The sequence below is a fragment of the Cucurbita moschata genome, unplaced genomic scaffold (assembly GCF_002738365.1).
Source record: "Cucurbita moschata cultivar Rifu unplaced genomic scaffold, Cmos_1.0 Cmo_Scf00004, whole genome shotgun sequence".
Lineage (NCBI taxonomy): Eukaryota > Viridiplantae > Streptophyta > Magnoliopsida > Cucurbitales > Cucurbitaceae > Cucurbita > Cucurbita moschata.
Window position 1 is genome coordinate 4,906,126 of NW_019268520.1, and position 11,936 is coordinate 4,918,061.

The window sequence follows — 11,936 nt, forward strand, 5'->3', positions numbered from 1 at the left end:
TTTTTTTTTTTTTTTTTTTTTACGGTTATTCTTCCAACGCCATTTGTAACAATTGGAGGATTTGCTTGTAGAATTTCAGAATCTTGGGGTGCTACATTTTTTTTCCTGTACTCCTTTGTTTCTATTTCTTAGTCTACACTTTGTATACTCTACTTTCTTGTGCTCTCTAATAACTACAATCATTAATGAGAGGCTTTGTTTCTTGTTCAAAACATTGGAGAATTTTATTCAGTTCCAAACACATAAATATGCAAGAAATGTCAACCCAACATCTTTCACATTAAAACATTTTTAAATCTACTTCTGACCTAAAAAAAAAAAAGATTAATATTTGATACTGTAATGCAAGGTTGACAATCTAAACAGGACTTCTTTCCTTGTCCAGATATAGAAAGCGTTGGTTTCACAGGTACATGATGCAACTAATCAGTAAATATGAAGAGAAATTTAATAAGTAGCCATTTTATAGAAAAAACAACATATTGGAACTCCAACTCATAAATAAATAAATAAAAAGAGTAAAACAAGAGAATTAAGTTGTTTTCAATTATCCAAAGATATATTTTGATAAGAAACCTGGAATCTGTATTATGAACAAAAAAAGAGGGGAGATACACCTAAAGGGCAGGGGGAAGAGAGACCCCTCCCTAGCAAACTAATCACAAAAGAGCTTTCCAATCTTAAAGAACCGAAAAAATAGAATAATTACAAAAGAATTTACTATTTCTATAGCACCACCAAGAAGCAAAGAGCTGAACACTGAGAAAAAACTATTAAAATGCTCAAACTTCTGTTCAAAATTCGGCTGGTTTTTTTCTTTCCAGCAGCACCACGAAAGAGATTTAACACCAATGCTCCCTAAAGCTCTAGCTCTTCCTTTAAGGCCACAACCATCCAGGGCTTCCAAAAACCATACTTCTATACGCTGAGGAAGACATAAAGACAAGCCAAAGATATTGAAGAAAAAGCTTCATCTTTTTACTCATAAACGTACAGTTCAAAAATAAAAGGTCCAACGAGTCTTCACCCTGAGAACATAAGCAGCACATGGAGAGAGACAAGTCAATTTTCGACAATTCCTTTGTAGCTTATCAGATGTTAAGGCTTCTGTGAGCAAGGACCATAGGAAAACCTTAATCTTTTAAGGAATTTTATCTCTCCAGATCAGATTGATAAGAGGGGACTTAATGATAGGCCTTGTTTCAGTAAGTTTCACCAAGGTCCATCTCACACTGTCCTTGTCCAATTGAAGCTGCACTGAATCTAAAGTTTCTACCAAACGCATCCAACTATTCAGCCTTCTTTGAAGCTATGGTCCCAATCAAAATGTCTTTCATTCCAGCACTTAGCAATAGTTGAATTTTTTGGGTTTGAAACCATATATATACCAGGGAACAGGATCTTTCGGGGTGCTTTCTCCCACCCAAATCTCAGTCCAAAATCTGATTCTATTTCCCTTTTTTTCTTTTTTCTTTTTTTTTTCTTTTTTTTTTCTTTTTCTTTTTTTCTTTCGATAAGAGACAACTTCATTTATGATTGGAATTTACAAAAGGATAATATTCACGGTGTTTACAAAAGACCTTAGACAGTTTGCACCAAGATATAACTTGGTAAACAATACTGTCGAAAAGTTTTGAATAAGTCGGTGTCTTTTCTGCAAATATTATCTGATTTCTTTCTTTCCACATATTCCAAAAGAAAGCCATGATGAAGTTTGTCCATAGTAGGGCTTTTGCATTCTTGAAAGGGTGGTACGTTAAGGTCATATCCAGTAGATCCTTTACCTCCCTAGGAAATGTGAGATGTCAGCCAAATATATTGAGAATCGTTATTCAAAAATTCTGAGCGTATGTGCATTGCATGAATAAGTGGTTTTGTGATTCGTTTTCTTTCTTGCACAATGGACACCAATTTGGAGAAAGGGTGATGTAAGGCATTCTATTTTGAAGATTTTCACTTGTGCTAATGGCTTTATGCACTCTTTCCCAAAGGAAGAAATTCACCTTTTTAGGCTGATGTCCTTTCCATACTATCTTTGCTAGCGTGGGATTTATTGCTTCTACGTTTTCCTCTATGTCCATCATCAAGGATTATGTAGAAAAGACCCCATCGGCACTGGGGAGCCAAGTCTGTGAGTATGATTTGTTTAACAATACCACAGGGGTAAGGTCAAAGCTTAATGCGGCACATTCCATTGCTTCATTATCCTTTAAATTCCTACCAGGCTTCAGGTCCCAGAATTTGTTGACCACATTCCATGATTCTATCTCCTTTCAAAGCCTTAAACTTGAAGAAATTTTTTTTAAAAGGCACACTTTTAGTTACATCCCACCATGATAATCCACCCAAAGGGGTCAAAGCATAGAAGCTTATGATCAATTTCTTCTAGATGATGCCAAAGTAGATCTCCAAAGCCATTTGAGGAGCAGGGCATTCTTCCTTCGTAAGTACAAGCCTATTCCCAAACCTCCATAGAAAAGTGGGAGAGAAGTCCATTTCCATTTTACTAAATGGTTGCAAGCTTTGGAGTCACCACAATTGCAGAAGAAATTTTGAACCAGCCTATCAATTTGGTGATCTTTCTTGGAACCTTTTGCAGGGAAAAGTAGATGAGAGATACACTGCTTAGCACTGATTGGGCGAGAGTTAGTCTAGCCCCCTTTGAAAAATCCAATCTTTCTGAACTTTTCGACCATTGGCTCCCAAAAGGAAGAGGCCCTATAATAACCTCACAGCCCAACAGATCAGCATACCTTCCACTTCTTGCAAACTGATTATCATTGTAGGAATTTTTTCAAGGACCTTTAGAGCCTTTGAGAGGGGAATCATAGGACCTTTAGAAGGGTCAAGAATTTCATGATGTTTGTTCTTTTTTTAGGCTCTATTTCTGGGCTTCAATGAGAAATCTCTTTTTAATTATCCTTTGGGTCTTATCTTACTCAATTGGAACCTCTTTCTATCGTTTGGATCCCTTTTGTAGGCTTTTTTGTCGTGGGCTTGGCGTTTTTATATACCCTTATATATATATATATATATGAATGTTTAATTTTTCAAAATAAATTAACTGATTAAAAAACTTTCATAAAGAAAATGAAAGGATATGCGACCAGGGAATACAAAAGAAGTTTGCCCAAACAAAAAGGGGCTGAAACAAAGAAATCATAGACAATATCTTCAAATTTGTTCATAAAAACTCTTCTATAGAAAAACAAACAGAGAAAAGACAGAGTTGTACATTTTCATTGTACACTACAAGTTCTATTGAAGCACATGTATGTCTAGATATCATAACTTCATGCTTTTGATGTCCTAAACTTCATGCTGGGATTATCTACATTAGAGAAGAACTGATGAACCAAATAAGAGCAAATTAACCATGCCATCAGCATCCCATTAATTTCACATGCATGAATGTATGTGCAATTAGCCAAATGCATTTCTGTGAACAGTAACTTAGATACCTCTGTGATATATTTCGAGTAACTATCCTCCAATGGATACTTTTCACTTGCATAAAACAGCATATGCTCTGCCAAAAAAATCGTATATAAGTTCATTAAAAAGAATCCAAAATAAAGAAAATTGGCGTACTACTACAAAACACACCCCAGCAACTCCAATCATAAACCTCCCTTATGTGGCTCTTCCTCTACATGTCAGTAGGCGAATTTTCTAAAAGTTGTTTCTTAAAACTGCCAGCATTATTTCTACTTTGTTAATTTAAAACAATATTTATAGATATATTTACTTATTTTCTTTTCATTTCTTTACTCTACATATTAATTTAAAATATCACACATTTAAAACAAAATATACTTCAGAAAATAATTGATGATTGAACAAATAACTTCAAATGCATCAATAAAAACTGCTTTTCAATAGTATCGTCTCAGAAAAGAACATTTGCTTCAGAAACTGTTTTTAGTCATGACTTTCAAACCAACGGTTCATCTTATCAAATGTCTCTTTTTTTCTTTCTTTCTTTCTTTTTTCTTTTTTGAGTTCTATCTAATCTCTCAAATGTTTTACCATGTTTTAAATAATTAATTGTTCAAAAAATACACAAGCTGGCAAAGGATCAGAGAACGAGAGGCGTAAACATCACCAATGAAGGTCTAAATGAAGAAAAGTGGGTTTAAGTTACAAAGTGAATCCAATGGATTATAAAAATAAATAAATAATAAACACACACACACACACACACACACAACCAAGTTCTTACCAAGAAAATGGGCTAAACCCTCTAGGCCTTCGGGGTCGCTGAAGGAACCAACGTTAACAGTCATGGAAGCAGCACTCTGAAACTCAAACAGATAAACACACATGAATTCAAGAACACAGAGCCCTAATTTGAGCAACTTCACTCGGATGCACAAGATAAGAACAAAAACAAAACAATAACCAGATTGAAAAAAAACAAAACAAAACAAATAACAAAAGTGAAAGTCGGCTTTGCCTTGTCGGTATCAGGATCACTGACTAGCAGAACCTCAAGGGAGTTCCTGAGGACGATTCTTCTGTACTCTCTTTTGTCAGTACGAGGCTTCACTATGTCATGAGTCACCTGTTCCTTACCAACCGCCATTGCTTCTATCCCCACTTCAACGAACACAGAAATCCAGTAACACAAGATGAGTAAATTTGAGCGAAAAAAGTGAAATCATTCAACAAAATTAGAGACTAAGAACGTATCTGCAATTACTTACACAGAGAAGGAGAGTATTGAATCGAAAACTCAGCACCTTGATCGGTGATTATACGAAATCTTTGGACAAATTTTGCTTGAAACGATAAAAATCGAAACCTGAGAGCAAATGGATTTTGACCGATTGGCGACGACGACTTCAATCTGGATTTTATGTTTCTTCTGTTTTGGCCGTTACGGAATCGTGTATTTACCAAAATACCCCTGGTGGGGATGACTAGAAAAGCCCCTTTTTCTTCTGTCCCAAAAGAAAATTAAAAATTAAAAATTAAAAAATATTAATTTTTTTAGTAATTAATTATAAAAAAAAAATATAGCCGCCTTCACTTTTGATTTTCTGATTTTGAAAAATCCAATAAGTAAATTAAGTCTCGCTTACGTCAATTGGCATTAGTATACTTTTTAAAATATTTTTTCATTTTATATATATATATATATATTTTTTTTTTTTTTTTATAGGTCTAAATTTATTATCGTACTTTTAATAAACCTTAGACTTGATCCCTAATTATCGTTAACTTTTAAAAATTAATCTTTTCAGATAATACATATCGATTTCTATTTAATTATATTCATTACACTATTTTTTAAAAAATATATTCATATTTGATCATATTATAAGTTAATCAAATTGAGTTCTTCTTCATACAAGTTTGTATTGTATTATACTTTAAAATACTGTAAGATCTTAACGTAAGACAATTGATATTATTAAAGGTGAACTCGAGCTAATATCTTTCAAGTTAATTTTAATCTTAAAGCTAAATTTTTTTTTAATAGATTAAATTACATTTAGTGTGACTTTAATCAAAATTAAAATTTGTGATGAATAAGAGTTAAATTTGTGGTGGGTTGTTAAAGAGAAACTTCAAGGAAGCACCCATATAATATAAAGTTGGGGATGAGAGGGTTACGTGCCATGCTCGGCCTCTTCAACAATTCTCCTTTTGGCTTTTGGGTTAATTACTAAATTAGTATCGTTGTCATGGTGCGATGTGTTTTAGATTTTACAGTTCAGATCTATTCGAATAAAAGACTTCATCTTTCTTTATCTTAATAACCTAAATTCTACGTTAAATTGATAGCAAACATATTGAAAAGTTATCTCAATAACCTAAATTCTACGTTTAAATTGATAGCAAACATTGAAAAGGAGCTAAATCTCATTCCAAAATTAACTATACATGTGACAAATACTGAACTAAAGTTTCGAATCATACTAGAACACTTTTTTCCTCGGAATCAAGCACCACGGTTTGGGCAAACATTGGCGAAGTGTGATGGATCGCCACAAACAAAACATCTTCTATCAGATATTGGCTCACCAATTGCTGACACAAATGTTGCTGCAATCTGACCCTGACCCTGACCCTGGCCCCGACCTCGACCACGTCCCGTGTTTCGACCAGGGTTTGTATTAGATGCTGCCGAGCCCGAGCTCCTGATATTTGACCGTGCAGCACTATTTCCTCCATTGACACTGTCTACGCTGTCTTCCCATCTGCAAAAGGATGCATTATTTACATTTATGTTAACAAAAGAGAGGTATTTAAGCAACAGTTTGAATTGATTTACTGTGAAACCTTCTCCTTGTGGAACAAAACTACGGTAGTGTGAAGGCAAATCATGGTAGATTATCATTATTGTCAAATGCTTGAGAGCTTTCATGTCAATGTCATAAAGAAAAAGGACTAAGAGATCAAAACAAACTTAAAGGAAGCTGCATACGCGAAGAAATTGCACTCCTGAGATTGACATTTGTAGAACTTTCTTCCCCTATTATTGGTTGTATTAGCAGTCCGTAAGACGCATGGTGTGCCGCAGTTACTACATGAAAATGAAGATTCTCCTGCCAACAAAATATTAAACAAGATGGAAAAAAGAAGGATTAAAAAAAAACTCAACAGCTGTAAAAAAAAATCTAAAAGCATACAAAGATGATCCACAATTTCAGAAGTTCAAAATCTTCGTTGATTACTAACATTTGTTAGATTCCCCTTCGTAAAAATAACAATGATTACAATAGTAAAAAAATGTCTTTTCAAAAAAAGGTAAATAAGTTCCTTCACGATATGCAAACGACCCAAGGAAAAAATTAAGCATTTGACAGTGCTTTTGGCACACATCCATACTTGAAGATAAATATAAAAGCTACTCAAAATATTTGAAATGTATCAACTGTTCATTTTCAATGATAGACAACAGAAAATCATGCTTACCAGTTTGTCGACGACGAGCACTTCTGGAGCCTACAACCTGGGAAGGGCAATCATTTGAGGAATGGTCTAATTGTTGGCAGAAAACGCATACACTTTGCGCAGTGTTACCCCGCTGCACACTGGATGATGAAGTCCCTCGGCCTCTAGCTGGAAAACATAATTTGAATGTGCAAAAAGTAAATGGGAGGAAAAGTAAACGGAAGTGTCCCTTTGATGCTGAAATCATATATATTTGCAAGAGGATTTTTTTTTTTTTTTAAATTTCTTGGGTCATGTGGATTATTTTCCCTTCTAAATCATGCTTTTATGGAACAGGTAATGAGACCATTGATCGGTACTTAATTCTTAAAGGAGGAGAATGTCTCAAGTTCCAAATTCAATTTATAAATCATCACAAAAAAAAAAAATCCAATTTATAAATATACATCTTAATCAGATGGTGCAGTGAACACCATTCAACATTCAATAACCCGCTGTTGTTCCCCAGAAACTTGGTAAGATAAAAACAGGTATGGGGAGGGATGGTAAATTTGTTTTAGCTCAATGGAACGTAGAAGAGACTTTGATCAACGAAACAGATTTCAGTGAACAGCATACGAGTTCATACTGTTTCTTGGTCCTCAACTAAAATGGAAACAAAAGCAAAACAAACCTGCACAGGTCAAATGTTTTGAAGAAATAATTGCACAAAAGTACATGCCTGATATGCGGGATCCGGTACCACAGATTTCGGTCAATTGCCTAAGAATATCATCGCAACCACCGATACAACCTAATCATACAATCGAAGAACCAAGAATTTAATATATAGATCAAGGGAAAATTTGGAAAAACAATACAAAAGAAGAGTACTATAAACGGTAACACAAGAGTTCATTCCACTTAAGGGAAAGAGAAGACTAATGAGCCAAATAAGGCCTATTTAGCTTTCAAAAAAAAAAAAAAAAAAAGGACTGACGTAGTGATTAATTAACATAACCGCATGCTAATTCTTCTCCTAGTATAGGTAAAATGCACCATAGATTTTTTATTTAAATTAGCCACCACTGTTCTTTTTTCTTTATTGTTTCTACCTTGTTCTTATTCTGTTACCTTACTTAATTAGTGCCAGAAATATTTTTATCATTTTCAGGTTGTTCCTTTTATTTACAGCTTGTATACTTTGTCAGGCTGATTGTACTTATATTTGTAGGTCCGCAAACCTTCGTGGATGTTTATGAAAATATATGGAGTAGGTTCCCACTTTCACTTTTCCTCAAATATCAAAATATATTTATAAATTTATCCAAATGGAAAGGAGATAATAATAACAAATTTGATGTGGTGAGGTAAAAAGCTCAAACATCAAAATGTGCTCCGTATTGTACTGTCTTGTGTGCAAATTGCAATTACTACATTTTAGCGAGTTAGCTAAATGCTGTAAGTGGTAACTGCAGTTCCTACGTACGTTTCTTTCCTTTAGTAAACATTATCTCTTTTGATATTAAAGAGACGTTTCTGGACACAGGGAGTTGTTTCTTTTTTTTTTAGTTCAATGATGTGGGGGTGGACTTCAAACATCTAACTTTTAGGACAAATATATAATGCCAAGCCATGTCCAAGTTGGCTAGAACATGAAGGGTTGCTGCATCATTATTTGCTAGCTCATTAGACCCTTGTTCATTTTTTTCGTTATGGTTAATCTGTGTAGACTAGTGTAATTGAGATACTTTGTGTGCACGAGTATAATTGCTTCCTATTCTTTCCAGGCCCCTTGTGTAATCAATGAAATCTATTCTAATTAGAGTTGTATTTTTCTATTTATCAAGAGAAACTATATATTTCCTTTCATTCTATGGTCGTTAACAAGAGTTATAATTTTTGGCTGCATTAATATTACAACCGAGTGAAATACAAAAGTTGTATAGCAGAACATAAAGAAACTAAATATGTCCTAGTCATCACAACTCCATGTTAAATAGATTGATTGATTCTCCAGATTAGAAATAAAGCATGAACAAGAATGAAAAATCTTAGATTCTGCAAGCTTAATATGTAAAGCAGAAAAAATATACACATTTTTCATCATTTTCACGGGAGAATGCAAGCCTTCTTAACGCATATATGAATAGCTGCGCAACTCCAATGCAGTATCAAATTATGTCAGAAAGAGAAGACAGCAGATGCTTAACAAAACCTCAAACGACGTCCCATGATTAAAATAGTAGTACGTACCCAAGTGGTTAGGATTGTAGTTTGGAGGTATTTCCAGCTGGCGAAACTTAAATTGGATCAAGTAAACAGGACCTATTTGAAGAATTTTCAGAAAATAAAAGAGATTCATTATTTCCTAACTCTGTAGAGAACAATCATAGAAACTGTACTGTACGTTGACCACATTATAAGAAAATGGAAAAGCACATTAACGAATTCCCAATGACAACTTTAGTTAATAACTTCAGATAGGAAATGGAAATTAGACATGAAAATGAAATGACAAGAACATGAAACATATCATTTTATAAGACAGCCTGGCAAAGACAATTAACATAACAGCATCAGTAATATGTTAAAATAACACTCATTTTTTGGTTCTATATATTTGGGAAAATATACACTTGTACCCCTAAACTTTGAGGATTGTATCAATTAAACTCCAAGCTAATAATTATATCAATTTAAACCATGAGCTTTTATAAGTAAACTCATTTCGACCTTTTGTTCGTGATTTGTAGCTATTTTCACTTTAATCCACTTAAAATCAACTCAAAATCACTAAAATAAATTAATATAAAAAAACTCACCAAAATAACAAGAAAAATTATCATGTAATTCTTTCTAGATACGCTGAGAAAAATAGAGGAAGATGAGAAGATGAAAAATTGTTGCTATCTATTTTATTCTCATATTGTCCTTTAATTTACATAATCTTTGCATTTAAAATCTTATACACATGTAAAAGTTATGCATTAATCGTTTTAAAATAAAATTCTAATGGAGGATCTAAATTGATTGACTTGTGAAAGTGTAGAATTCAAATTGCGACAATTATTAGTTTGGAGTTTTAATTGATAAACTCCAAAGTTTAGGGGTAGAAATTGATATTTGCCCTATTTATTTTTTATGTTGAAAAACTGGAATCCAACTTGCCGCATGTGCAATGTGGTTACACGTAATTTTGTAATTCATTTTCTACTAGGGCCCCCAGTCCAACCATAGATACAAAAATGTAATGATGTTTACACTAAGGTTATTTCTGATCCTTTTGGGAAAAATACAGAAGTGAATTCGAAGCTAGGAAAAGATAGAAACCTGGGGTGCATGAGTTGCAACGATTAGAGGTTACTGCAGCTTCTGCAATGGATCCTGGGAGCCAGACAACATTTCTACACTGAAAATTGATAGATAATATACGTTAAATAATTATCTAACACATAAATCGGGGTAGTGGTAGTTGCTGACACAATAATCAATATGTTTTCTCATTAAAAAAGATTTGGTACTTATAACAGGTCGGAATTATTTAATTAGTAAAAGTGTTAACTAGAACAAGCTAGCAAGTGAAAAATGACGTGTCATATGTCACAATCGCACTCTTGCAACAGTAGAACAATGATTGTGTGGCACTTGTCCTAACTCAGTGAACAAGTCAGCCATGTGAAATTCGTACTTCGCGGACAATATCGGTGTATGCTCGAGCCTCGGGTCATGTTTGAGAAAAATGTTTTAGAAAACATGAGTGAGGAAATATGTTGAAAACAAATTTAAAGAAAGCAACGTTATAAGCTAAAAGCGAGTAACAATAACGGCTTTGATAGCATATAACCCGGGTAGGAAAAACTAACAACTAGTCACATCCCCTATAGTATATTTTGGTCATTTTAACCTTGACGGGTGTATACATGTGACCTTCCTAAAGATTAGTGACCTTGGGATATGAGATTAAAGCCTAGGAATCCATCTCTGAAGATTTCTTCCTTGGTTTTTCGAAGTATTTGGCTGTCCTGTGTGGTTTTCTTCTTGCTTCTTGGTGTTTTCTGTTGGTTATCTTCATTGGTTAGCTGATTTCATGGTTGAGTTTGATTCCATTTCAGCCTTGTTTTCAGTTTGTTTATCCCTCCATGGCATTTTTCCCCTCACAGTGTTTTCAGCTTTGTGGTAGCTTTCTTATTTTTTGGATTGTAGATGCTTTAGGAGAGGTTGGTTTGCTATTTTTGCCTGATTGTCTTTGGCTGCTTGGGAGTATTTCTTTTGTTGGTCCTTTTTGTTCGGTTTCTTAAGTTTTTCAAGCGTTTTCTTTCGTTGTTTGGCTTTTTGTTGGGGGTTAGTATTGTTGTTGGTTTGATTATTTGTTCTATTTGAGGTTTTTAACTGTTCCTTTTTTCCAAGCTGTTGTTTTGGCCCATTTTCGTTTTTGGTTGGCTGTTGATTTTTCTTTTCTCCTTTGGAAGGTCGTTTCCTGGAATTTTTTGCATCTTTTCATCTATTGATGAAAAGTTGTTTCTTGGCTTAAGGTATCATTTTCTAGACTAAAAATCTAACTAGTATTTGTGAGTGTTAAAAGAGGGAAATGAGGGAGGACAAAATAACAATCAAATTCCTAATTCTTCATGGAAAATTAATATGCCAACATGCTATTTATAACAAGCGGCACCCATCATGGTATATGATCACATCGCACCTGGGGAAAGCCCAAACATCCAACCATGTAATTTCCATCCTGCAGATTGTCAAAGTAAACAATTCAAGATGGTTACCATGAATAATATAAATGAAAAGAATAAAAGCTAAAATATCAAGACAATGTTAGTTTCAACTATAAGGACATGTAGAATTTTAAAAGAACGATCAACTTGAGAATTACCAAAAAAAATGAAAGAATACAAGAGCGCCAACACAAGCAAGAGAACCAAAACTGAAAAACGAACCTACAAAAATAACATCCCAAAAGGAGTCAAACTAGCCTACCGGCCTAGTTTTATTCATGTAGATTTTCTGATTTTATTTTTTTACTCCCCCCCCCCCCCCCCCCC

At 34.0% G+C, this 11,936-nt stretch overlaps 2 protein-coding genes across 3 annotated transcripts in view; both read right to left on the minus strand.

Moving 5' to 3' along the window:
- The window catches only part of LOC111441824 (insulin-degrading enzyme-like 1, peroxisomal), a 22,647-nt gene extending 17,787 nt beyond the window's left edge, over nt 1-4,860 (minus strand). The window contains exons 1-4 of the mRNA XM_023078960.1: nt 4,707-4,860; nt 4,457-4,599; nt 4,223-4,298; nt 3,462-3,529 (exon numbers count right to left, since the gene is read on the minus strand). Coding sequence (XP_022934728.1) covers nt 3,462-3,529; nt 4,223-4,298; nt 4,457-4,585 — 273 coding nt within the window. The 5' untranslated portion in view covers nt 4,586-4,599; nt 4,707-4,860. The remainder of the gene's footprint in view (nt 1-3,461; nt 3,530-4,222; nt 4,299-4,456; nt 4,600-4,706) is intronic.
- Nucleotides 4,861-5,867: 1,007 nt separating this feature from the next.
- The window catches only part of LOC111441350 (DNA topoisomerase 3-alpha), a 16,724-nt gene continuing 10,655 nt past the window's right edge, over nt 5,868-11,936 (minus strand). For both annotated transcript variants that reach the window (XM_023078299.1, XM_023078298.1), the window contains exons 18-24: nt 11,585-11,623; nt 10,216-10,294; nt 9,139-9,210; nt 7,625-7,696; nt 6,925-7,071; nt 6,434-6,554; nt 5,868-6,206 (exon numbers count right to left, since the gene is read on the minus strand). In XM_023078299.1, the coding sequence (XP_022934067.1) occupies nt 5,948-6,206; nt 6,434-6,554; nt 6,925-7,071; nt 7,625-7,696; nt 9,139-9,210; nt 10,216-10,294; nt 11,585-11,623 (789 nt within the window). In that variant the 3' untranslated portion in view covers nt 5,868-5,947. The remainder of the gene's footprint in view (nt 6,207-6,433; nt 6,555-6,924; nt 7,072-7,624; nt 7,697-9,138; nt 9,211-10,215; nt 10,295-11,584; nt 11,624-11,936) is intronic.